Raw genomic sequence first — 27,052 nt, forward strand, 5'->3', positions numbered from 1 at the left:
GTGGGCATAATAAACTTAGCTTCAGACCATACGTTTTTGCTCTTATTGTAATTTTGTAACCTTTATTCTGTATGTTCAACTGCATGCTTAAATCATGACCGAGAAAACTATCTAACTAACTAACTAACTAACTAACTAACTAACTAACTAACTAACTAACTAACTAACTAACTAACTAACTAACTAACTAACTAACTAACTAACTAACTAACTAACTAACTAACTAACTAACTAACTAACTAACTAACTTACTGTCGTAGCTACTGTTTGTGTTTGTCATAAATGAGGAGTTCTGTGGTGTGGAGCACTGGTTGTTAAAAGGGACGTAATGTTCTCCCTAGTCCAGACGGGGGCAGTATTGAACTATAATTAATCTCTTGACCCATTTTGTGAGCTGAGGTCAGCAACATTTCTGTCCAGCTGAATACAGATACAGATAGATCATTTGATTGATTGATTGATTGATTGATTGATTGATTGAATACTTTATTGGCAGAAATGTAAACAGTACAGAGTACAGTCAAACACTTGGTCAGTGGTCCAAAAGTGGTTGGCCAGTCTGCCTAATGTAAGACTTGGGATTCATGGAGCCTCTATTATGAAATCATGCCTGTTCACAGTCTTCTAATATGGAATTCATTTATTTATTTATAAATTATACTCATGTGCTGCATCATGTATGTAGGTCCTCATATCATTGTCCTCAAGCTGTGTCTGGTAGATGTGAAGAGCAAAAGTGTGTCGTTGTGTTGTGTTGTGTTGTGTCTGCGTTCCCAACAGAGTATCAGTGTCCACAGAGAAGCTCCCTGGTATTTATATCCTGCTACATAGGCGGCTCTCCCTAGGCACGGGGGAAGTGATCCACACATGCAAGAGAAAGACCATCTGCAAATGCCATCCAGGCCACTGCCACGGTCCCAATATAAACCCCTCTGCAATGCCAGCTAGAGGGGGCTGGTCAGCCCACGGCACGGTCTGAGCATGAGCTTCACACTACGGTACATGAATCGGAGTGAGACGCAGTGACCCGCTTGTTGCCCGTACGTTGTTTGGCTTTTCCCCTCATGTTTGAATGGACACCATGATGAAAGGGGAAGATTCGGAGGAAGTGGAGATTGACCTGGGGGACTCGGATGAGCTGGAAGACTCTGATGAGCAGGAGGAGCCTGTGGCGCTGTGGAAGGCCTCTCCTGTCCAGGACGAAGAGGAGAACATCCACACGTCTACTTTGGTGGAGATCAGTGACACCAAGCCGCTGCTTAATAACAGAGATCCCCGTGGAATCAATGACATCCTCAAGGTATTTTGATTTGGGCCATGGTCTTGGTATAGTCACATGGATTTCTAGTAAAACTATATCTGATCAGGCAAAAACCCAGTGATATGCACCAACCATCCCTATAATATGCTGTAGAGGCTAACAAATAGTTAAACCATTTTTGCTACTATTTTGCTACTACTTCAAAACATTATTCTATGAAAATATAATGATGCAAGTGGTTAAGCCAGAAACCAAATCTGATGTCCTCGAGTCCAATGGATATGTAAGGTTGAGAACGCAGTAGGCCTATAGGCGTTATGAAAGAAATACGTTATTTTTCAGGTTAAAACAAAAACTTGTTTCGATATTCTGAATGAAAATGCATTTTCTGTTTTACTGAAGAGCTGGAGAGACGGGGAGACCCCTGCTGCTGAACAAACACTAACGAAAATCACTTACTGCACCTCCGAGCAGTGCATTACAGATTACGCTGATAAGTAACACCATCCCCTCCGTCCATGTGTGACAGTTGCATGTCTCTCGCCTCCATGCAGGTGACCTTTGAGGATGTGATAGCAGAGCCTGTGTCAGTACGCAGCGGGGACAGGGTGTGGATCTGGAGCAACGCTCTGTTTGAGGTGTCCAGGGTGTGGATCTACAGGATAGTAACAGTGCTACTGGCCATTCCAACGTCCATCTTCTCTGGCCTCCTGTTTGGCATTCTCAGCTGCCTCCACATTTGGTGCGTGGAGGCTAATTCATGTGTCACCACTCCATGGTGTCATTCATTGAAAATAGACAGGCAGGCATTTAATTGATCCCATTTGTAGTCACACCTAGCTCAGAGTCCATTCATTTTTTTACTTAGACCAGGTGGTAAAATCACCCACACCCACTCTACACTATAAGCATAAATTAGTTTATCAAATACTTTCTACAATGTTTCAACATTACATAAGCCAATGCTTTTCCTCTGAATGTTTTTCTCCATTCACAGGTTGTTCAGCCCATGTGTCCAGTGCCTCCTGGTGTGTACCCGCTGGTTACAGAGTCTCTGGAGCATTGTTATGGGCATTATTGTGCAGCCCTTCTTCACCAGTGCTAGCAGGTGCTGCGGCGGTTTCAGCGTTCACCTGGCTAGAGAATGACACCTTTATTTTTCACACATGAGGGACATACTGTATGAAGGTTGGGATAATGGCCTGCATCACTGGTTCCCAACCAACGTACCCAGAGTACACTGCTGCCTCATGGACTGAGATTTGGGTTGAATTATGTTTCATTATTGTTATTGATGTTCAATTTTTATTTTATGTTTGTGTGATCAAAGGTTGCACATTTTCTGTTATCGTGTTGTTCTTGTCTGTTGTTTTTATACTGCTTAGGCCTTGTCTTGGCCAAACCTCAATGTGATTTTTCTGGTAAAATAAAGATTACATGTATATGATACCTACACATACTTCCATTATGGTAACAATTACCAATCATCACACCCAACGAAGATCAGTCTCTGGGCCTTTCCATGTTCACAGAGATCAGTGTGATATTCCAGCTGGGATGCTGTGGGCGCTGGGGGCATGTTCTCTCATTCATGTCATGCAGTTCCCATACCCTGGGTGGGGTTGGCAAAAGGGCCTTCCTGTGTGGAGTTTGCATGTTCTTCCCGTGTCCCCTAGGGTAGGTAACGTCACAAAAAACATGCAGTAATCCTGGTCTCTATACTGCCTTCATGTGGCCAGCCGAGGCACCTGATGGAGGGGAAATGAACTGGTTGGAATAACATGTTCCTTCCACGCGTGACATCCTACAGGAGAAACTCCTCCCTGGTTAAAAGAAGCGGCTTGGACGGCTTGCTCTCCCCAGGTTGGAAGAGGGAGTGTAGCGCCCAGGATTACATTAGATAATTGACACTGGATGAAAAAATGTGTTGCAAAATCGTCGGATAAAAATGTATAGAGATCAGTGTGATATTAACTGAAGACAGACAATGATGCTATTATAAGGAGTTAAGACTTGTAGGTGATCAAAGTGTGAGGGACGTGATTTTTTACCACCCTAAAACGTGATCATCAGGTATTATTATCTTGTTTAATCCCCTTTTTAACTGTTTGCTGAAGGGATGCTACTAAAATCAGAAGTACACGTCTTTAGATATTCAGAAATGTCTTTATTGTTTTGTGGATTATTGTAATTCACTTTTTACTTATCAGTCAAGGAGCCGTGGCTCGTCTCTAACAGCTCCTCTTGTTAATAACTTAATAAGGCCAAGCATTACTCCAGCGCTATCAGCCTCCTTTCAGTGGTTGCCTTAAATTCAGAATGTAATTACACATTCTTGTAATTGCATACATACCAGCCATTTCAATAGTGAAGCTACTGATCTTAAATGTTAGGGATTAAAATTGTCTTGCTCAGGGACACTGCTATGGCTTGGACATGTGGCGTGCATGTGCGTGTGCGTATGTGTCTCTCGTGTGTGAAAAGTGGACAGAATGAATGTGTGTGTGTGTGTGTGTGTGTGTGTGTGTGTGTGTGTGTGTGTGTGTGTGTGTGTGTGTGTGTGTGTGTGTGTGTGTGTGTGTGTGTGTGTGAAAAGTGGACAGAATTAATGTGCGTGCGTGCGTGCGTGCGTGCGTGCGTGCGTGCGTGCGTGCGTGCGTGCGTGCGTGCGTGCGTGCGGTTAGAGAGAGAGAGAGAGCGCGTAAGAGAGAGAGAGAGAGAGAGTAAGAGAGAGCGGGCATGACTTTGTGTGGAGCCACTGTACTGTGCGTGCTACTGTAAGTCTGCAGTGCTTTAGACTAGTTGATAGCTCTCATTGACAGCTGCCTGCTGACATTCCTGGAGAGCCAGAACACTGACTGGTCCGGAGGCCTATATACAGCCACTCCTTGACCCGGCTAGCTGCAATTGAAGGCTTTCGCCGCTGCGTTTGCAGGCCAAGTGCAATCGTTTCTCTTTCTTCGTATAGACGTCCGGCCCGGGTTCCTCAACCTCCAGGCAGGAGCCAGGAGGACCATGGCTGACATTAACTACAACCAGGAGCAGAAGATCAAGCTGGACAGACACACCAAAGAGATAGACCTCATCAATAGGGATCCCCATCAGATCAATGAGGATGTAGTGAAGGTACAGTACAGAGCACAAGCTTCTTCTCAAACTTTTTATTTATTTCAACGACCCCCATAACTCTGAGTGTGTAAAAATGGAACGAAATCGACCCATGGGGGTCTATTTGGTTCCATTTGTACATAGTTACAGACCCATAATGGTGCATACTTTGTTTCCTAATAACAATAATTTAGCTGGACCCATAACAGCCTATTCAATACTCTTCCAGTTGTAGGTGATAAGGTGACCACCAAAACGGTGCTTTAGTTTCTATGTCAGCTCAACCTTTTTCATGTCAAGGACTCCCAGAATTATCTGATGTGTTTGGGTGACTGTGCAGCGATTACCACCGCTGTGTGACGGCATGTTCTAGTTTTCGGTGGTTACATTTCACCTAAAACTGGAGTATGAATAGGCCTTAACTCTATGACTGGACCCCCTCAAGGAGGCCCCCGGACCCTACATTGAGAACCACAAGTGTTCTTTTTTTCTTCTTTTTCCTTTGGCCTTGATGTTGCACTGGTCCTATTAAAATTGCTCCCATAAATAGCTAATAGCATGGCATGACTAACTCTGCTAGCTATTTCTGAATGAGGGTGTGGCAAAATATTATATTTACACATAAAGTATCAGCTTCACATTGGTTTTCTGTACATATCCATGCCCATATTACTAGTGAGTGATAGTTTAGCTTTTAGCCTATATGACACCTATGCCTACACACGCACGCACGCACGCACGCACGCACGCACATACACACACACACACACACACACACACACACACACACACACACTCACACACACACACACACACATGTACGTACACACACACACACACACACACACACACACACACACACACACACACACACACACACACACACACACACACACACACACACACACACACACACACACACACACATTGGTCCTTTCTTTCTTTCTTTCTTCCTTCACAAATGCTGACAGAATATTTCATATATGACGTTTTTTCCCTTTTCTCCTAGTGTTGATAACATAATGCATTGAATACACCTGTAGGACCACAATGGAAAGTAGTCCCCAGGAATTTATTATGTTAAGCTGTGAGATGCCAAGGACGTCACAGACAGTGTAACACTTTTAACACTTTTGGAAAACCAGATCCCCCTACTGTTAACTACTGTATAAAGGAGAGCATGTTTGAGGAGAGGATACATTGGGATTTGAACTTCATGCAGAGCCTCATGTCAACCAGTTGTGGTCCTACTGTATCTAGTCAGTTCAGTATAGCCTACATTTCAGCTGGTGCTAACTTCATCCAAGGGAAAACTGAGGTGTTGGGGAAAAAATACATCAAATCAAATATATCGAGTTGATGCTTTCACCAAATATTTACGCAAATGAGAATTTTGCGATGCCTATAAGACTTGACGCCATATCACGACATTACAAAAATCTGATTATCACACTATCATTATAAATATTGCCTAAATAGTTTCCTAATGAATCATAATCACATCATTGTGATGTCAGACATTAAGGCTGTACAAATAAACTTCCCTTGCCTTGCCTATAGGTTGATTTTGAGGACGTGATTGCAGAGCCCGAGGGCACGCACAGTATGGACGGGGTGTGGAAAGCCAGCTACACCACCTTCACCGTGTCCAAGTACTGGTGCTACCGCGTGCTGACCGCTGTCTTCGGTGTACCAGTGGCACTGCTCTGGGGCTTCCTGTTTGCCTGCCTGTCGTTCTGCCACGTGTGGGCGGTCATGCCCTGCATCAAGAGCTGCCTAATTGAATCAATGTGCCTGAGTCGCATCTACTCGCTGGCCGTGCACACCTTCTGTGACCCGGTCTTTGAGGCCCTGGGGAAGATCTGCAGCAACGTGAGAGTGTCGCTGCACAAGGAGGTGTGAATGATGCTGCTCTCTGACCACGAGAGCGGAAACTGTGTGATGATCCTATAATGAGCATTAGCGAGGACCAATTGTATGATATGGTTGAAAATGGGTGAGATGCCACTTCTTTAGTGAATAACAATGTATTTTAACCAGTTGTAGTTATAGTTGTAGTTTGGTCTAATCATGTATTGAGAAATGTATAGGCCTAGTGGACGGGTACTGCAGAGGTAGGCCTATTGCATGAAGATAAAATCACAATGCATCCTCTGCCCAAACTTGGTCTCTTTTCTAGGTCAATAGTAGAATTTCTGGTGCTCACGTGGGGGACATAAAAGTTATGGATTCCGGCTTTAAGGCTATTTCATATTTCATCCTCGTTAGCGGTGTGGTGTCCAGTGTGTTGTGTGTCAAAAGTAGACACACTTGTGAGCTTGTAGATCTGCTATTTTCAGTGAGCAACACCATCAAATAACAGACCATGAATCAAGCATTAGGCTGCACACAGTAGACTTTATGAGTGAATGAATTGAATTATTTTTGCTCTTTTTGCACTCTCTCTCTTTCTTTAATGTTTTAAAAATATTTTTACAGTTTTATTATTATTAATTATTGTTATTAATATTAGCCTACCTTGCTGCTGCATTGTCTGAAGGAAGCTAAATAAAATAACTCACTCTTATGTATCTGTCCTGTACACAAGATGTAACAATAAAGCACATGCCTTGAACTCTTTTTGCAATATTTAGCAATTTTAGCAATATTGATCAATATTGGCTGTAGCCTAGGCATACTGTGTTCTTGACAGCCTAATGTAATTATAAGATCACATTGTTCGTAAGAGATTTTATTATTGTTTTTCTTAAATAGAGTCCCTCTGAATAGCCTATTGTTTTTAACCCTTAGACAGATTACTACTGGAAAACACGTGGAGTTTTGCATTAGTCTTTTCTGCCCTGTACGTGATTTTCCGTAGTTCTCTTTTTTTATTAATACCAATATATTAATTCGGTCCGCACCTCTGTATATAGTATTGAGCATAAATATCAACTACATTTCCCAGAATTCCCGTGTCACGTGACACACGTGTATGCTTTCCTATTGGAAACTGACGCCCAGCCCCCAGTGAACAGGGGGGTTGGTTGACTCCTCCGAGGTGGGCACTGGAGGAAGAGTTTTTCAGCCAGGTTTGCAGTCGCCGCAAAAAAAACAATCTGAAAAATGATCCATCCGTGTCCAGTGGCATTCTCCAGTCCCAGACCGTTGGCCGGGCTGCAACATCCACCCTCGCGGATTACACGTGTGCAATGTTTTTTCTTCTCCCCACCGGAGTTACCACCAAGGCTGATGCCTTCGCTAAAAGGTAATTTTATTGTATTCGAAAATGCCCTAATATGACATGTCTAGTAAGACGATCCCTATATTTGGCCCGAGCCGACCTAGTGCTGATATCAGATAGATGTGGTAGAACCATATATGGATAGATCTAACTGGTTTAGTCATCGTGACATGCATAGTCGGAGAATATATAACAAGGGTCGGTACTATAGGTGATCGACGTAGCTAACAAAAACATCTGATCAAATGAATGTATTGTACTGTGTCTTTGTGGGCCGAATCGTGGCATCGTGGCATACAAATAGATGTTTGTATAATTAGTATCACGATAAAATAATATGGCGACGTTAGAATGACACCACCAATGAGTGATCGCGTGTAATGTAGCTGCCCAGCGTATATCCAGCACCATCACGTCACCACATTCCACTGGCTGTTGGCTAGTAGTAGTTGCTAACAAACACTGCACAAATGGTACTGGCTATTGGCCGGGCCACAAGCCCGGGCAATAGCCAGTACCAATGTTGCTGGATGATTGCGACGCAATGGTGCTGGATATACCCTGGGCAGCTAGCTACATTACCACCGATCACTCATTGGTGTTTCATTCTAACGTTGCCATATTATTTTATCGTGATACTACTTATACAAGCATCTATTTGTATTTGTCATGCCACGACTCGGCCCACAAAGACACTGCACAATAAAATCATTGATCGCCAGCAGCCGGGTAAAACGCCATGTAATAGTAGCGTGCACTGACTACAGCTAAAATGTTTATTTCTTTTTATATATTTAGAACTGGCATCAGATGAGGAGGAGGAGGAGGAGGATGAAGAGTCAAGACTGCGATGGCGTTCTCCGACACTGAACCGGATTCATTCATTCATTCATTTCAGGGGGGGCAGTTTTTGGGTGTTTTTTTTATTTAGCCTACTCACACATAACCTGACTCCGCCAGATGGGGCAGCAGAGAGTACACTGGGTTCCCCCCTCCTGCTCCCATCTGGGAACTCTCAGGCAGACTTGATGCCCGGCCACAAAACGGCCTGGCCAATCAGCAGCAGCTAGAAGCGAAGTTGCTCACAAAACGGCCTGGCCAATCAGCAGCAGCTAGTAGAAGCTAGAAGCTGCTGCTAGAAGTTGCTAGAAGCTGCTGCTGATTGGCCAGGCCGTTTTGTGGCCGGGCATCAAGTCTGCCTGAGAGTTCCCAGATGGGAGCAGGAGGGGGGAACACAGTGTACACTCTGCTGCCCCATATGGCGGAGTCAGGTTAACTCACACACACACACCGTCAAGGACTGGGTTTGGGGACATTTGGGAGGAGTAGCTCTGATCCATAGCTCTAAATGCGCATTTAGAGCTATGGATCAGAGCTAGGGGAGGAGTAACTGTTTTGTATGTAGGCCTATTTATTTTCTGTAATATTTATCATTTTATTATGTTAGTAGTCGTAAAAAATAAAAGACGCTTTTACAATGAGTTAGACCTGTCATGACTATTTTGTTCACTATTGTGAGGTTTATTGTATATGACTAAGCAAGTTTCAACTGTGATTTACTCTGTAACGGTAGATGGTAATAACTCAATTTCTTTTTTATAATACAGTATACATTCAAGTCTATATTTTGATACATATCATGGGCACCAAGTCATATCAAAACAATGTCCTTGGATGTGTTTTTTATCAAAACTGTGTTTCTTCATAACAGGTTTTTGAGATACATGCATGAATAGACAAGGTACTGGTAAGACTATGTAAACATGGTATATATCAAAATGTGCGTTAGAATGTCTAATTTTACCCCAAAAAAGAATTGAGTTTATATGATGTTCCAATTTCAGAGCTATGGGGACTTTTAGCTGGATAGGTCAGATTGATCATGACTGACCATGCTATTTATAGATGGCAAAATATCTACAGTGGTACATGTGAGAAACTTTTTATTTTATTTTAATTGAACTAGACAACTCACCCTTTAAAATGAGATATTGCATGGCTATGTATGCCCAGCAGAAAAAAAGTTATTTAGAAAATAAAACTTCAACCGGGCATAACTTTTTTTGGTTGTCCTAGAAACAGAAACAGTGTAAATGCAGGCTCTTTTAAATGGCTTCCAACACAAGAACTAAACATTTTATCAACTCAGTTCATTTTTTTCCTGGAAGCAGACAAGTCAAGCTTTCTCTGAAGGTCTTTCGTTGTCACACATTCACAACAGAGAATTTTCAATAAATCATTTAAAAACGCCATTCTGGCCATAGAGAAGTCTACCTACTATATAGAAATCCTTGAAACGCTCAAAGAGTTAAACAGTGGGCTCATTTATTCAGTGTTTTTAGTGTTTTTAGTGTGCACACACACACGCACGTATGCAAGCATGCACGCACGCACATGCACACACACTCTTTCAATCTGTAAAGTTTTTGTTTCATAAAAATCCACCGTAGACATATTATGATCTTCCTACTTCCTGTCAATAATTTCTGTGCATGATATTGTTTTTCTAAGTGTCTAAGTGAGTTTGGGAGTGCTCAACAGCCCTGCGTACCACCTGTTTTCAATTTGCACATAATGCAGGAGGCAGCAGGAGGGCTTCCAAACTCCAATACTTAGGAAAAAAAATCACACCCGTGTGAACTGAGTGGTGTAAGGTCTTATATAGACTGATCAGCTGTGGTCTGACGTAATGTCTGACGTAATGAAATCACACCCGTGTGAACTGGGTGACCATAGCAACCATGCTCATTTTTTGGTACGAACAGACAGACCGACACGTAAACTAACAAAGCCAGTTGTAGGAGTGGTTTACACCACTCCTACAACAACAAAAATCACCTGCAAGGAATTTCTTGACATGAAGTAGCACATAACAAGTCTACAGTGGATTTTTATGAAACAAACACTTTGCCGGAAAGAGGATAATTCAAGCTTTTCGCACAGCTGCAATGTTGGTGAGTTTGACATTGTTTAATACAATCAGATAGGACTTTTCTGTTTGGATGGGCTGTCAATGGGAAGTTGCACCTAGTTTGCACCTTTCTGGCACTGAATATCGTCAATACTCGTAGGCCTACCTGTGTCAGAGTACCTGTTCCATCCATCTGGCTGTGTCCATTTTATGCCCATATATATGGAGATTTCTGTATGTCTCTCTGTGTCCCTTTATTCCTATGAGTTCTGTGTCAGGCATGCCCAAATATGGAGTGTTGTGATGTCAGAACAGGCCTGCTCCATATATGGAGCCTGGGCAGGCCGGGCCCTGGCCGGGCAGAGGCCTCTTGTGGCGGTTCTGGACAACCGTGGGTCTGACCGACTCGACGGGCACTAAACTCCCTGCGGGGGTCTGGAAGGCGTGTGTCGAATTTGAAGTCGGTGGGGCGAACGGTTCTCGAGTTATGTGGATTACAGACATACGTACAGACATACAGAGACATGGTGCATTTATAGATAGACTGGTGCCCGGCTGTAGAGAATCGAGTCGGTAACGATGGAAGTTGGAGTTCCATGCCCCACCCGGCTATGCAATACCCGTTGTACCCGTGTCAGAGTACCGTTCCACCCATCTGTCTGTGTCCCTTTTATGCCCATATATGGAGCTATGTATCTGTCTCTCTGTGTCCCTTTATTCCTATAGATAGAGTTCTGTGTCATAGAGTGTCAGAACAGGAGCCTGGAGACAGACAGACAGACAGACAGACAGACAGACAGACAGACAGACAGACAGACAGACAGACAGACAGACAGACAGAGACATGGTGCATTTATAGATGGAAAGATCCTCATGTTGGCCACTAGGCAGTGCCATTGTCAGATTTACCACTCAGCTAGTTGTTCCCTCAACCTTTTCCATTTCAAAGACCCCCAGATTGATATGCATTAGCCTACGGCCCTACACCCATATCAAATGGGAGTAGGCATCTCTGGTATGTTGTGTTTGATTCATCTTATTTCAGATATGTGTATTTTGTGTGAATAATGTACATTGCGTTTTCTAACATTTAATTACTGTTTGCAACTCGTAGGTTTTGTATAATGAGGAACTTGCCTTAGTATATTTACCTGCTGTATGCTTTCCTGTATGGATACATAATACCCGAATGTGTTAATGTATGCAAGCTAAACTGAAGTTTATTTTCTACATGCTTTACATTATGATTATTGTTGAAGTATACAACACTTATTGTAATTTATGTTCTTTGTAGTTTTTACCCTACACTTGATGACACATTAAAACAGTGAAGACTTCATACAGTGTGATTATTGAAGGAGTTATCTGCCTGTGTGAAATTCTGAAAATATACGGTCGTTCTGTGACCCAATTATTTTTCCTGACCCATTGTTTCATTTGGGAAACACTGATATGGAATTTATATTATTTACACATTCACTTGATGATTTGTTACTAGAAAATGAGTCAAAAAATATAATAATAATACTATTTTGAATGAACCACCTCTTTATTTCAGCATACAGTATTGTGAACAATTCTTTTTTCTGTACACAAAATAATCCTGTATATAAAACAGTTTGCAATCCATTCATAGTATATAATTAGGCTACAGACTCTGGTGGTGAACAACAGTTGATCAAATAGCAGGTGATTCTCATTATAGGATAAGCGATGGCACTGTGCAATAATTATTTGGCACCATGTCACAAGAATACTGTAAATATGAACACATTTGCAAAGGAAGAAGGCGATCTTTTTCATAATAAACCATGCTGGATGGAGATATTAGGATAAATAATCTGATAATATTTATATAAACATATCCCCAAATGGAGCTTTTATTGTTAGGAGTTCAAAGTGCGGCAAGTGATATTTCTTGGTTAAAACCAAAAGTTTGTTGAAAAGTTAAAGCTGTATATTCTGATAGCAATCATTGCTATCGGGTGTTTGTTCAATAACAGTCGCCTCTGCCTCTCCACTCTCTCCAGCTCGTTCTTAAACCCAAAATACATTTTCAGGTGGGACGCCAATCTCCAGTTTAATATGTTTAGTTTTTGTTTCATCACTTCCAGTTTCACTTGTTTATATTGTATGCTGTATGAGTATTCTCTCTCTCTGTTTACTGAAGATGGAGACCCCCCATTATATATTATAATATATGAACAAGCAATATATAGCAATGATTACTATGGGAATATAAAGCTATTGAACCCTTATTGTTGCATTAAAATATCACATCACATTTAAATTAACACTGAGGATATATTATAAATCTAGTGTACATGTCATGCATTTTACAAATCACAGTTCCTAAAATTCTAAAAGCAGGACAACAACCATTTACAGTAAAGCTGAACATCAAAACTAAACAAAAACAAAACAAATGTGCATCGATCACTTGAAAATCTGAAAAGCATCACCAGCTCACCCTCTGACCCCCATGTTAAGTGGTCAGATGGGTGGGCAGCGTGCATTTTCAGAGCATGCTTATTTAAATGATCAATCAACCATGTCCATGTGTTCTGGCTTTGATCAATGGAACAAACATACTTTACATTCTTTTTAAAAAGTTCTATTGTTAATGTATTATATTTTGGAAAATTGGATCCTGAAGTCCCACCAGTGGACCAGATGTTGAGAATCACTTACAACTAGTCATGCAGTAGAACAGATCTTAAAATAAACCTGGAACAGTACATCTCCTACACAAAACAAGAAAATAGAATTTTGGCTTTGAAAATCCCTCTGGATCCCTCTATAATATCTTAGAGAATGGAACAATTTGTACACAATATCATAATTGGATCCGTTCTACATGACGTATACACATGACACAGGAAATGTGTGCAAGGTTCCCATGGTTGAAACAGCTGGCCATGCCTGACAGACAGTAGACTTAATGAAATGTGATTTAAGAGCCCTCGGATGCTTCATGAGCAGTTGTGGACAGTAACCAAGAAAACTAACAGTAACTAAGTATAGGCCTATACATATGAGGCTAGATGGGAAAACCGTGAGGTTCCCAGTTAGATCACGGGCTCCCCCAGAGTTAGTGTCAATGTGTCCTTGAGCAAGACTCTGAAGCCCTAATTGCTCCCGATGTGCAGGTTGGTGCCTTGCATGGTTTCCTCCGCCATCGGTGTATGAATGTGTGTATGAATGGGTGAATGTAATGCACAATCTATGTAAAGCGCTTTGGATACATGCGCTATACTGTATATAAATTAACCATTTACAATGTTTTAGTATAGTTGTACTTTACTAGAGTATTTGGTATACTTATAACTTTCACTCCACTACATTTCAAAGACAAATATCGTACTTTTACGCACCCACTTTTAACTCCCCCTAAATGTTTAGGAAGCACAATATGAATGAACCACTTATTTTATAGTGAAAATAGCAGATCTATAAGCTCACAACAAAATTGTAGATCTGCTTGTGGAGCAAGTAAAAATTGACAGAGCAACTTTCAACTGTAGTGGAGTAATATATGACCAGGAGGGAGTATCTAAAGCAGGCCTGGCACCAAGGGGGTGCCAGAGGGGGCCTGGCACCCTCAGTTGCAAATTATTTCCCCTCAGTTTAACCATTCTGGGCGGGAACCCCTTTTGGTGTTTTTAGCATTTTGTTATACTTTAGCTATTGAAAAATAACAGATCTACAAGCTCATAGCGTGGCACCGAGTGCTGCGCTTGTACTGCTATTTTTTTTAAATCGTGAAAATGTGGCGCAAATCTTTGAATAAATATTAGTTTTTAATCTTTGCTTCTGGGGGGTCCCTGGAACAACATATTTTGAGATGGGGTCGGGGGCCAATTACATATAATATTGGGGGTCCTTGACATGAAAATGTTTGAGAACCACTGACATAGAAACATTCAGAAAACTGTCATGATTTAGAAGACATTTGTAGAATCGACGTCAGGTCTAAATGGGTTAAGCATGTATTGTTTTACTATATAGAAATGATGTGTGCCCCCATGCCATTTTCAACTACCGCCTCAGTCATTTCATCCTGGAGCTGAGCCTGATCTAGTGTTTGATCCAAGTACTGGAGTTGAGTAGGCCTACTTTGTCCACCAATGAAATACATATTTGTACACGATACCTAAATTGGTCCATCCTATGTTTAGTTACTGCACAGAAATGTTCTGTGTCCATGGTTCCCATGGTCTTGGCATCTGGCCGTGGCTGACGGAAGACTGAAATTGGCACAGCTCCGGTTAGCATGGTCCACCGATGGCATCTCTCACCAGTAATGGTACATGCTCCTTGATTATCATGTAATTTACAGAGCCACTTCACCCATTTTCAACCTTATATTCATACGTTTGTATATTGGTCATCAATAATGATCATTATAAGATGCCACAATTTCCATAACTATACTCACTCTGGGTCATTGGTGGGCTGTGGACAGTTCAGAAACCTCCTAATCTCTCAGGACAGATTCTGCTAATTACAAACCCCAATACATACCCGTTCTGTGATATGAGCACCCAAAGTAACAGTTCCATTGTTCCAACACATGCACACACATAGCCTTGGAAGGCTGAAATAGAATCACTTGTTCTTGCATTTAAATAATACAATCACAATCGCATTTGATATGTTGTTTGAAATGACCAAATCTGCCTACCGATGATGTCACTGGTAGGCAGGTTTCTGAACTGTCCACAGCTCTCCTCTGAGACAGACAAAGATTGTGCCATCTTGTAATGAGCATATTAATGAGGACTAATTATTATGAAGATAGGTTGAAATATGTTCAAAAAGTGTTACTTTAGTACAGTTGTTCTAGAATGTTCCACGTTTTGGCTGCGTCCAGTGAAAGTGCCATTGTTTTGTTCCCTTTTCATGTCTTCACAAGATGCACAGAATACGATCTTGCAAACAGCTGGTTTGAGAAAGCGATAATTCAGTTATTTTTGGAACAGATGATTTAGACTGCAGTGCAAACACTATAATAGCAGTGAAGATAAGATGCAGGAATACATGAACCACGTATAGTGTTTCTGACCCAACTGTTTCCATCTCAAGGGCTCTGGTTCCGTCCGAGGGCTCTGGTTCAGTCCTACCTGCTGTGAAGGAGGCTCCTCTGATTGAGTCCTACCTGCTGTGAAGGAGGCTCCTCTGATTGAGTCCTACCTGCTGTGAAGGAGGCTCCTCTGATTGAGTCCTACCTGTTGTGAAGGAGGCTCCTCTGATTGAGTGTGTGTGTGTGTGTGTGTGTGTGTGTGTGTGTGTGTGTGTGTGTGTGTGTGTGTGTGTGTGTGTGTGTGTGTGTGTGTGTGTGTGTGTGTGCGTGCGGTGCGCGTATGTGTGCGTATGTGCGCACGCACGTGTGTGTGTGTTGGGGGTTCCAGTAGGTCCCCATGCAGTAAAATGTGATAAAATCACAATCTACATGTCACTTGTAGATCGACTATTTTTGAAAGATTTTGAAAAATCTTGAAGAATAGAAAAATAAAAAAATAATACTTATAATCTCTCTTATGGGGGTCCATGGCAAAAAAAAGGAAATTCAGATGAGGGTCCGCCGCCAAATAAATATCAATTTGAGGGTCCTTGGACATGACGATGTTTAAGAACCACTGCGTGATCCGGACCCTTCGTTGACGCTTGAACTGTTTCCATCTCAGGGGCAGTGGCTCTGCGCGTGTCCCCCCCCTGTTACAGAGGAGCTCTGTGTCAAACTGTGTCCCCCTGCTGAGGAGTTCTGTGTCAAACTGTGTGTCCCCCCTGCTACAGAGGAGCTCTGTGTCAAACTGTGTGTCCCCCCTGCTACAGAGGAGCTCTGTGTCAAACTGTGTGTCCCCCCTGCTACAGAGGAGCTCTGTGTCAAACTTCTCTGGCTGCCGGTGGTCTTGGACACGGTGATGGTGGTGGTGGTGGAAGAGGATGTCTGAGGCTCGCACCTGCGGTGTGAGGGCGTAGTGTACCGTCTGGAGCAGCAGAGGGCGCTGCACTGCAACGTCAGGTCGTGAAACAGGTGGCTGGCGAAGGCCATGTAGATCCACGGGTTGCAGCAGCTGTTGAGGCTGGCCAGCAGCATGGCGATGATGAATGCCATGTCTGGAGAAATGAGAACGAACGAACGCACGCACGCACGCACGCACGCACGCACACACACATATACACACACACACACACACACACACACACACACACACACACACACACACACACACACACACACACACACACACACACACACACACACACAGAGGATGCAATTGATTCTAAAACATTTTCATGCCAAGGACCCCCACATTTAAATGTATTTGGCTGCAATATGTGAAAATATTTTGTGCCCTGCAGACAAAGACCCACAGAAGGGAAATTTGTGGTAAAAAATGCTAAATTATTCAACATTTTCCAATGCTTATTTAGTTATTTTAATGACACATGTGCAAGCTCGCAGCGTGGCACAAAGTGACGCGCTGTGAACTTGAATATCTGCAATTGTTGTAATCACTGCGTGCACCTGAACACAGTGGTAAAAAGAAGAGGAAGGAAAAAAAAAGAAAAGAAAGAAAGGACACCCAGTTTGGTATAGATTAGGCCAACTGAGAGTGTACATGGAATCAAATGTACCCACCCGTAAGGGTCTATTTGGTTCCATTCCTATACTCTCAGAGTTACAGACCTGTTAAGGACCATTTGGTTCCTAATTATCCATCCATTGGAGGTCCCCAGACACTACTTACTGACTTACTGGTATTTCTGGATGAACGTGCACGCACGCACGCACGCACGCACGCACGCACGCACGCACGCACGCACGCACGCACGCACTAATAGTAGTAATACCAGTAAGACGCCTGAGGAAGAAGCCGGCCAGGTTGCGTGCACTGGCCATATATGGAGCGTGTCTTGAGTGTACAGGGTGTGATGAGGTCAGCTCAACATATGGAATGTCAGAAAAGGTCAGCTCCATATATGGGCATACAGGGATTGACTGATACCTGTCCATTTAAACTCTAGACAGGCCTGCCCCAAAGTTATTTATGCATCCGTGCCTGGCAGCCGGCGAAAACTAGACTTCTCAACAGGCCTGAAAATTAAGGCCCGGCCTTACCTGGGCCCTCATCAAACCCTGTACATTCAAGACACTGCCCCCGCTGCCACCCTTAGATCTCTGTGACCATATATGGAGATGTGATATCACGATACGTGACCATATATGGAGGCGTGGGTTGTGATGTCACCATGGGTATTCCCATATATGGTCATGCTATCCAACAAACCAACCAACACACTGACAGGAATGCACAATTCCATAGTAAATGCGACCTGCGACAAGGGAGACATCGAAGAGGAAGGATCAACATATGGAATGTCAGAACAGGCTCTCACATGGAGATCTAAGGGTTTGAGGTTTGAGGTCAGATGTAGAATTGCTGGCCAATATTAATGACATCAGGGATCTCCATATATGGACTTAAGTGCGACAGCAGGTCGCATTTACTCTGATGATGTCACGTGATGTCACGATTTCCTGGGGGCTTGCCTGATGTGACCAACCAACACACTGACAGGAAATGCACGATTCAATAGTAAATGGGACCTGCGATCGCAATCAAAAATGATTTATAATGTGTAATACTAGAGTTTTCATATTTGAAGGAATATTGAATGTGTGTGTGTGTGTGTGTGTGTGTGTGTGTGTGTGTGTGTGTGTGTGTGTGTGTGTCCAGCTCACCTATTCTATATCCCTTCAAATATCAAAAGTCTCTATTGCACATTAGAAATCCTTTTGATATTACTACTAACCTGTGTGTGTGTGTGTGTGTGTGTGTGTGTGTGTGTGTGTGTGTGTGTGTGTGTGTGTGTGTGTGTGTGTGTGCGTGTGCATTGCGTGTGTGTACGTGTATGCGTCCATCAGTGTGTGTGTGTCTGTGTATGTGCGTGAAGTCTTCATCTCTTTACTTTCAAATGTCACAGTTCAGTTCAGCTTTGAAACGCGAGGCGTTCAACTTTGACCGTGTTTAAACTCAATTAGTCTGAGCCATGACAGGAGTGCATACATCACCGACTCAACCATCTCCCTCTTCATTCCACCTCTTATCCTCCACAATATGGCCCCAATCCAGGCCAGCTCTGAACCCGTCATACAGGCATTTGTAGTACAATTTTGAGGTACTTCACTTTACTTGGGTATTTCCATGTTTTGATACTTTATGCTTCCGCTCCGCTACATCTCAGAGATAAATATTATACCCTATTTTATACTTTGGCTATTAGAAAATAGCCAATCAAGCTCACAATGCATCACAACATTGTGAGCTTGTAGATCAGCACATTTTACACATTTGGGATACTTTTACATTGGTGCTTTGGTATAAGTGGATTTTGAGGCCAATACTTTCGTACTTTTACTCAAGTACAAATTTGAATACGGGCTCTTAAAAGTAGAGTAAAAACATCTGAGTACTTCTTCCACCACTGCAAACACTGAATATCAGACTGATGAACCTCTATAGCAGCACGTAACCCTAAGACTGATGGACGCGGTGCGAATAACCTTTTGATGCTCACCGATCCTCGAATAATAGCTATGATATTTAGACCTATAGCGCTTAAACTTTGAAAGCAGACACATTCCAGTCGTGCCTATAATGGAGTGAGAGAGATTTAGAGAGTGCCGTCTCCCTCACTCCCTGGAGAATATGAGGAAATGTTCATGCACTGATGTCGTTTCCTACAATCTCCTGGTTCAGACAGAGGTGTTTAGTAAATGTGCCGTGCAAACATCCTGTCCAAGGAATTAGAGAACTGACCCAAAGGGGAATCTATGACCAGTCAGAGTTAATACACCTCAACGATTCGGCACAACATTTGATATTTGCGCTGTTGAGTGGAAACCATGTATGTTCAAAAATGCTATTATTCATGAATCAAATAAAGAAATAACCTGTGTTTCAATGGAACCAAGCTCTTGGTTTGGTCAGAATTTTATTGGGAGGATTTTAAATAGGATTTTAAAAGTTTAAATATGTATAATAAAAAACACACAGACTTAACCACTGTCAACCCATGGTATGTAGTAGGCCTACTGTAATTTTAGAACAAAATACGAAATAATGAAAATAGCGGATCTACAAGCGCACAATGCATCACATTGCAATGCGTTGTGAGCTTAAAGCTTATAGATCAGCTATTATTTGGTTCCATTTGTACACTCGGGAGAGTGTACAAATGGAACTTGTGGTTTAGGGACTTGTAAGGGTCCATTTAGTAATTATCAATAACTAGAGTGGTGCCCGTTGGGCACTGGCCTTCTTGGAACGATGCAAGTTGGAAATGCATGCCCCACTCAGTTATTACGTGGATTACAGACGTACGTACAGACGTACAGAGACATGGTGCATTTGGATAATTGGAGGATATTTTGAACAAACTCTCTGCAAGTCGACAATGTCATTGTCACTTCATTGTCACTGCAGCATCTCTAGACTGTAGTTTTTGAGCGGTGCCTCCGCTCCATTGCGCAGCTATGTGTGTATGTGTGTCCGAGCACGGACATCTGGAACACCTAAAGTGGCCAGTAGAGTACAGCACAGAGTAAAGTGGCACAGAGTACGAGCCCTGAGCGCGTTCCTGGGGGTCTGGATGTTCCGGGGATTCCCCGGGGACCCCCACATGGTAACTGTGTCCATTTCTCGACTGTTTCGGACACGGGGCGGCTCGCCAGAACCGGCTAGCACCCTGGGCGGCGGGCACGTTCCTGGGGGACTGGATGTTCCGGGGACCCCTACACGGTAACTCTGTCATTTCTTTTTCCAAACATAATTAAGTACAGTAGAGAGCACAGTACACTACAATTCAGTATACAGAGCACAGTACAGTACAGTAACTATAAATAAATGTATAGTTGCACCGCTCAGTTCACACAGGTGTGATTTGATGTCACAGATTACAATGAGTTTTATGGTTTGTGGAACTGTTTGTTAGGTGTGTGGACATGGGACACATTGGAACAGTGAACAGACAAGAATGTTAGAGTAGTGTATGCAACAGACACCAGACCTTGTGAGGTGCTAGCCAACGAAATAAACACTGAAGAATCAAAGACTTGCCGCACACTCGTAGCTGCATGCCGATGCCAAAAATGTATTGTGTACTCAGAGACTTAAAAACACTCCAACCTTTCGGATAGACTTCTTCAGTTGACGTAGTGTATGCAAACAGAACCCAGGACACTACAATTACTGTACAGTTGTAGCAACAGTGATTCTAAACTTTTTTTAATTTCACAGATCCCCAGGGTTCTGCAGATTAAATGTCTTGCCAAGATGAAGTATTGTACCTACAGTACAAAATGTGTGTATTGGCCACTGTTAAATGTAGTTAAATGTCTCACCACGATTAAGTATTGTACCTACACAATGTGTGTTGGCCACTGTTGTCGATCTGAGCACTGACTGTAAATGGACCTTTCATGCTGAACGCCACTAAGCTGTGAAACTCATCAACTGCTGCGTCAAGCCGACAGCAGATTGGTGTGTTGGCTTCATAGCAATAGGACAACTCTATACCTGCTTTGCATAGAGACCACTTGCATCAACTCTGCCGTGTAGCAGCTATAAACATAAACAGAGAGGGGTAGCTGAAAATGATTAAAGAAAGTCATTATTCAAAAGTAAAGTTATTTGTTTCGCCATGGTGGTGCTTCTGGGGATTTAAAGAACAGTCCTGGCAATTGACATCCTATTAACACCCCGAACGCCCAGGGTTATTTAATCCATTAAATTAGAGCGCCCAGCGATTTATAGCAGCGGAGCACATTTAGCAACGGACCAGGTGCTATCACGGATGTAGCTGAAGTAGCTAGATGTAGCCAAAACACTCCTGAGGCGACCGACAACAACGGGAGGTATGGTTAATTCTACCGCCACTAGCGACGGGACCGCGATGGGCCGTCTAACACATAATCTTTGCTTAGAACTGGACGTTATGATTTAGACCAAGAGTTATTCACGTTTTAAGATTTTCGGTCTCATCGGCTAAAATGGGGGGGAACATTTTCGATGACGTCCCACCGGAAAATAACATTGAATGTTGCGCAACATATGCTCCCAGTCTGTGGGGTGATGCGATCGGTTTTGATATCAATACAGCTCCGTCCTTTTATCAATCTCCGTCCTGAGCGCTGGGTGTTACTAATCGATTGAACGGAGAACTCCGTCCTTGCCGCTCGGGGTGTTAAGAAGGTTAACATCTCTCAGAATGTGAAAATGTAATTATTGAAATGTTCGAGTTTGTGTTTCAAATAATGGAATCAAGTTTCTCTCAGTGTGGTTAACCAGCGATCTCGCCCCTGTATGTTTTACACAAACCATTGCAAATTGACAATGTTACTTTTTTATGCTACAGATGTTGAGACTAGAAAGGAGCATAAATCAACATATCTTTGTCTCCACCAGGCCGAAGGCATGGGGAGAGAGTATGTTTTGCACTCCGTCCATGTGTGTGTCCGTGTGTGTGTGTGTGTGTCCGTCCTTCCGTCCGTCTGTTACCAGCTAATCTCCGGCACCGTTAACCCGGTCGATGCCAAACTTTGCACACACACTCCCTGGATGCCAACGATGAACCTCTGCCCCACATTTTCCAGAACGGCCTGTTATAGCACCACCATGAGGCAGCTTTTCACATTTTTTACCTAAAACTGCACCGATCTGCGTGAAACGTTGCATGCACACTCCCTAGAGGCCAAGGACAAATCTTTGACCTGCATTTTCCGCATCTGCCTTTTATAGCGCCACCAGGATGCCGACTTTTGTAAAACAATTTTTTTGATATTACTCCTCCAGATTCTGTCCAAAAATCGCACAAATCGTTACACAGTATCTCTATGGTCATGTGCTCAAGTCGGATCTGTCCGATATTTCATATTCCATCCTAATTGGCTATAATTGCCTTTCACAGTTTGCAAGATTGCCCCGTTTTGAACAAAAGCCTCAAATCATGAACGCAGCATGCAATTTACGTGAAATCTTTCACACATTTTCTTACTAGGCTGAGGAACCCTTTTCACATTGGCCTGTTATAGCGCCACCATTTTTGCAAAACACATTTTTGGAACAAAATGCCTCAAATCATCCAATTGCCATTAAAGGCGTATGAAGAAATGGCACCCTTTTCACATTGGCCTATTATACTGCCACCAGGCACTCTGCATTTCCTCAACAAAATGAAGAAAATTGTTGCAAAAAACTAACAAACAAAAACACACGTTTATATTACTCCTAAACATTTTGCCAAACATCTCACACAGTCCTATCCTCCTGGTGGAGACCTGTGCCCAGAAGGGCACTTTTTCTAGTTTAACTCTGCAGCCCTACTGCTACAGTTGCAAAATATATTTTCTGTTCATTATTCGTTTCGTTAATCGTTTCATGCATTCTTCTTTTCGTTAATAAATGTTGTTAAACTTCATTATTTGGTGGTGTGGTCCTTGATAGTTAACTAACACATTACAGTGACCCATTAGTTAATTAAACTCAGAACTAAGAGTGTAACTTAACCATTGATTGACGGTGAAGGGTGCTTAAGGGTGGGCACCCGGGGCCTGTTCGGAAATCGCGCTAAGTATAGAGGAGTCCCAGGGGCGGGCTGTTCTTTTGGCCGCGGGACCCCACCTCTTAAGGCCCAGGAGGGGTGCTTAATGTCCCCCTCCACATCATCAATCCGGCACCTAGACTAGATTAGACTAGACAACAAACTGAGGTGATTTTATCTCTGGGATTGCAATCGAAACGGCAAAATCCTCAGTATTAATTTAACCTCCAGGTTAGTTTATCTCAGTAACACTTAGTAGCACTTCACCCATTTTCAGCCTATCTTCATACAATTGGTCCCCACTAATGATCATTATAAGATGACACTGTTTCTGAGTAATTTCTCTGTCCCTCAGAGGAGGGCAAGTCTACAGTATAGAACGCTCCACAAGATCCCAGATCTTCAGATTCACCATGATGTACACATACAGTATCCAAGATACTGTATATGTACACCATACCATGTACACATACCATGTACACATACGGTATCCAAGATACTGTATATGTACACCATACCATGTACACATACCATGTACACATACCATGTACACATACGGTATCCAAGATACTGTATATGTACACCATACCATGTACACATACCATGTACACATACTATGTACACATACGGTATCCAAGATACTGTATATGTACACCATACCATGTACACATACCATGTACACATACCATGTACACATACAGTATCCAAGATACTGTATATGTACACCATACCATGTATACCATACCAAAACACATTGTGAGTAGCACAGGCCCACCCACAAAAAGGAAACAAGAACACACACATGTGCATGTTATGTCTGGTGCTAGTGTGTACGTGTACGTGTGGACTTCACAGAGCTCTACTCAAATCAATGGAGATAATCAGGGGCAGGGCATAAACACACACGCACGCACACTCGCGCGCGCACACACACACACACACACACACACACACACACACACACACACACACACACACACACACACACACACACACACACACACACACACAAACACACACACACACACACACACACACACACCAGCCTACATCACATGATGTACACACCCCCTAGACATGATGCTAGTATGTCTTTGTCACATGTAGAAGTGCGACTTGACTGGAGATTGAACACCCAACCTCCCATGCAGAGTCTTGAGGAAGGTCCTATATATGACCAAAATGCCATAATACATTTTTGATTACATTTGTTTGATTTATATTAATTTGTGGGTCTATATGAAAATTATGCAATGTTTCACTAAGAAATGATGAAGGCCTATTTTATTTACATTCAAAATCAGATTATTCAATATTTCTTATTATGATCTGACATAATTGTGTCACATGCACCACCCTGGCAAGAAAACAAGGCAGGACGTTTTAACCAGTTATTTCGTAGATAAACTATAAAAAATACTATCACTACAATTTAAAGCAAAATACTATTTAAAATGTCAATGTTCCAACAGATCATAACTATGCGTTTGGCGCATTATTATTATTATTATTAGGCCTATTCTTTTTTTTTAGAATATTAGGTCTAATCAAAACGATTAATGTCTTTGCAATTATTTTTCTTTTAAAACAGATGACATGTAGGCCGATATAGGATATCCTTTAACCTTTTAGAACCATGTCAGTGTGCGTATTATGCGTAAAATGGATTTCTATACCTTCTCTCGGCGCAGCGGGATCCCATGCAGACCACATCTGGACGAAGAAAAACGGAGTCCAGCACACAATGTAGCCGAGCACTATTACAAACGCCACTTTCACCGTTCTGATCTTGGCTTTGGAAATTAGCTTCACGCTGCTCACACGAGTCAGCGCGGCGCTTTTGGTCGCTCTTGGAGTGAGAGACATGCACCTTTTCGTTTTCAACTTAAAATTCTGCCATATTTTAAAACTAATCAAGCCGTAACAAATGGTTAAAATCACCACGGGGAAGACGTAAATCGTAAGACTCATCCAAGTGATGTACGCCTTGGCACCCCACGGCTGCACGAAGTCCCCCCAGCAGTCGTAAACCCCGTTCCCAACGTCCCGCAGCGAAAAGATGTACACCTGTGGAGTGCTGAAGATCAAGCTAAGCATCCACGAAGTAACCACGTAGTGACGGTCCTTTCTCTTGTGCAAGGAGCGCAGCGGCTGGCAGATCGCCAAGCACCTGTCTATGGACATCAGGACCAGCATGTAGGTGGACGCGAACATCCCGACCACCTGCAGGTACTTGACCAGCCTGCACAGCAGGTCGGGGCCGTAGAACCTAAAGGTGATGTCCCAGATCAGCTGCGGCAGCACCTGGAACACGGCCACCATCAGGTCCGCGATGCTCAGGTGTTTCATGAAGTAGTACATTCTGGACTGGCCGTGCTTGCTCTTCTGAATGGCCAGCAAGACGTACAGGTTGCCGAACAACGCGAGGATCAGCACCACCACCAGCACCGTCACCTCCACCTTGGCCACTTCCTCGTTGCGTTTCAGAGGATTCACCGTCTTGTTGCTGCTGTAATCCGTCTCGTTCACACAACTCGAGTTGGTCCACGACGAGTCGTTCATCGCCGCCCGGCAGAGACCCAGCTGCTGTTGTTCGCCTGACGCGTCCTGCTCCATCGCGCGTAAGATGCGCCACTTGGGCGCAAGCAAGCAGGCCGGTTTGGTGATGTGTTGTGATTTATACCCTGCAGGTTACATTCTGTCGTTTTGTGGAATAATCCGTCTGGAAAGGAAGACATCAAGCAAGCTGTACATTATTGTCAACTTTAGCAAAGTTAGCCTATACAAATTAGGCCTACAATACAAATACAGTTTCAGTGTTTCAGCTGTTTTTCTTAAATAACTATAACTTACCATTACAGACAAAAGCCTTTAGTTTGTTCCACTACTTTACAGAGACACGACCACCGCTGTCACCTGCTGCAGCATGCATTGTGGACATGTGGCGCATTTGCTCAAGCAGTTAACCTCTCTAGTGCCCTCCCTCTTTCTGCAAGCACACGCATCCTCCTACGTTGTTTTCCCTCTAAAAAAACTAACATCACCGGAGTACGGGGGTACAGTTAGTGCAGTGGTATTGTTTTGTTGTCTGTATTAAAGAAAAAATCTAGATCTGACCTTGTAGTTATATTAAAATTGCAGATTTACAAGGTCGCCGCATTGTGAGCTTTTGGCTATTTTCAAATAGCCAATGTGTGGTTAAACATATTTTGATACTATTAGCTATAATATATAATAGCGATATCGTGCTTTTACTGTGGCTGCCCCTATAGGCTCTGGAATAGCCTTCCTCTTCACATCAGTCTCTGCTTAAAACCCATTTTTTCGACCTAGCTTTTAATCACAACCTATAGTTTAATTTCCAACCGTTTATTTTGAGCACCTCTTATTTTAGTGTCTATTATATTCATATGTACCCACTTGACATTTATGTATTGATTTTATTTGATTGTATTGCTGTTGCTATATGTTTTTTGACTTGTACAGCACTTTGGTCGATGACAGTCGTTTTTAAATGTGCTTTATAAATAAAGTTTGATTTGATGTGATATTCCACCTGACACTGGTGTCGTCTTTTTCTGCACACTCGAGACTCAATTTAACAATCACTCCCCCCACACTTACATTAGAGGGACAGTCTTTGGGCCTCATGCAGAGGAACTCACACCAATTACAATCAGTTAACAATAAACATTTTGATTTAATACAAAATATCACTTAATGTACTAATGTCTTTTGAACACGTCAATCAATACACACATGTTAAACAACAACTGTGTTGCCTTAGGCTAAGCCTATTGATATATTATAGTGTATTTCAGCTTTGATCATGTACAAAAGGTCTTTCATTCTTTCTTTCTTTTTCCAGACAGATATTAAAAGGTTTTCCGCGTGTTTTCTTATCATTTCTTTGTGATGTGATAGGTGTTTTGTCTGAGCC

At 42.7% G+C, this 27,052-nt stretch overlaps 3 protein-coding genes across 3 annotated transcripts; 2 read left to right on the forward strand and 1 right to left on the reverse strand.

The window, feature by feature from the left end:
* Window positions 1-960: 960 nt before the first annotated feature.
* Window positions 961-2,726, forward strand: cav4a (caveolin 4a). Its single transcript, XM_079509990.1, has 3 exons — window positions 961-1,300; window positions 1,816-2,003; window positions 2,259-2,726. The coding sequence occupies exons 1-3, from the start codon at window positions 1,073-1,075 to the stop codon at window positions 2,407-2,409; spliced, it is 567 nt and encodes a 188-aa protein (XP_079366116.1). The 5' UTR covers window positions 961-1,072; the 3' UTR covers window positions 2,410-2,726.
* A 1,307-nt stretch (window positions 2,727-4,033) lies between these two features.
* Window positions 4,034-6,979, forward strand: LOC306929618 (caveolin-3-like). Its single transcript, XM_079510224.1, has 2 exons — window positions 4,034-4,387; window positions 5,930-6,979. The coding sequence occupies exons 1-2, from the start codon at window positions 4,277-4,279 to the stop codon at window positions 6,269-6,271; spliced, it is 453 nt and encodes a 150-aa protein (XP_079366350.1). The 5' UTR covers window positions 4,034-4,276; the 3' UTR covers window positions 6,272-6,979.
* Window positions 6,980-16,186: 9,207 nt separating this feature from the next.
* LOC306929918 (isotocin receptor-like) lies at window positions 16,187-25,768 on the reverse strand (the record flags this gene model as incomplete). The annotated part of the gene is made up of 2 exons (XM_079510649.1): window positions 24,789-25,768; window positions 16,187-16,623 (listed from the first exon to the last, which is right to left on the reverse strand). The coding sequence occupies exons 1-2, from the start codon at window positions 25,726-25,728 to the stop codon at window positions 16,187-16,189; spliced, it is 1,377 nt and encodes a 458-aa protein (XP_079366775.1). The 5' UTR covers window positions 25,729-25,768.
* Window positions 25,769-27,052: the final 1,284 nt, after the last annotated feature.

Source organism: Electrona antarctica, assembly GCF_951216825.1.
Source record: "Electrona antarctica genome assembly, chromosome: 9".
Lineage (NCBI taxonomy): Eukaryota > Metazoa > Chordata > Actinopteri > Myctophiformes > Myctophidae > Electrona > Electrona antarctica.

What these genes read in the sequence shown, in the direction of transcription:
- cav4a (XM_079509990.1), top strand. Translation starts at nt 1,073, where the DNA reads ATGGACACCATGATGAAAGGGGAAGATTCGGAGGAAGTGGAGATTGAC. An exon ending in GAATCAATGACATCCTCAAG is followed by an intron (nt 1,301 to 1,815) that starts GTATTTTGATTT and finishes GCCTCCATGCAG; the next exon opens with GTGACCTTTGAGGATGTGAT. An exon ending in CTCAGCTGCCTCCACATTTG is followed by an intron (nt 2,004 to 2,258) that starts GTGCGTGGAGGC and finishes CTCCATTCACAG; the next exon opens with GTTGTTCAGCCCATGTGTCC.
- LOC306929618 (XM_079510224.1), top strand. Translation starts at nt 4,277, where the DNA reads ATGGCTGACATTAACTACAACCAGGAGCAGAAGATCAAGCTGGACAGA. An exon ending in TCAATGAGGATGTAGTGAAG is followed by an intron (nt 4,388 to 5,929) that starts GTACAGTACAGA and finishes CCTTGCCTATAG; the next exon opens with GTTGATTTTGAGGACGTGAT.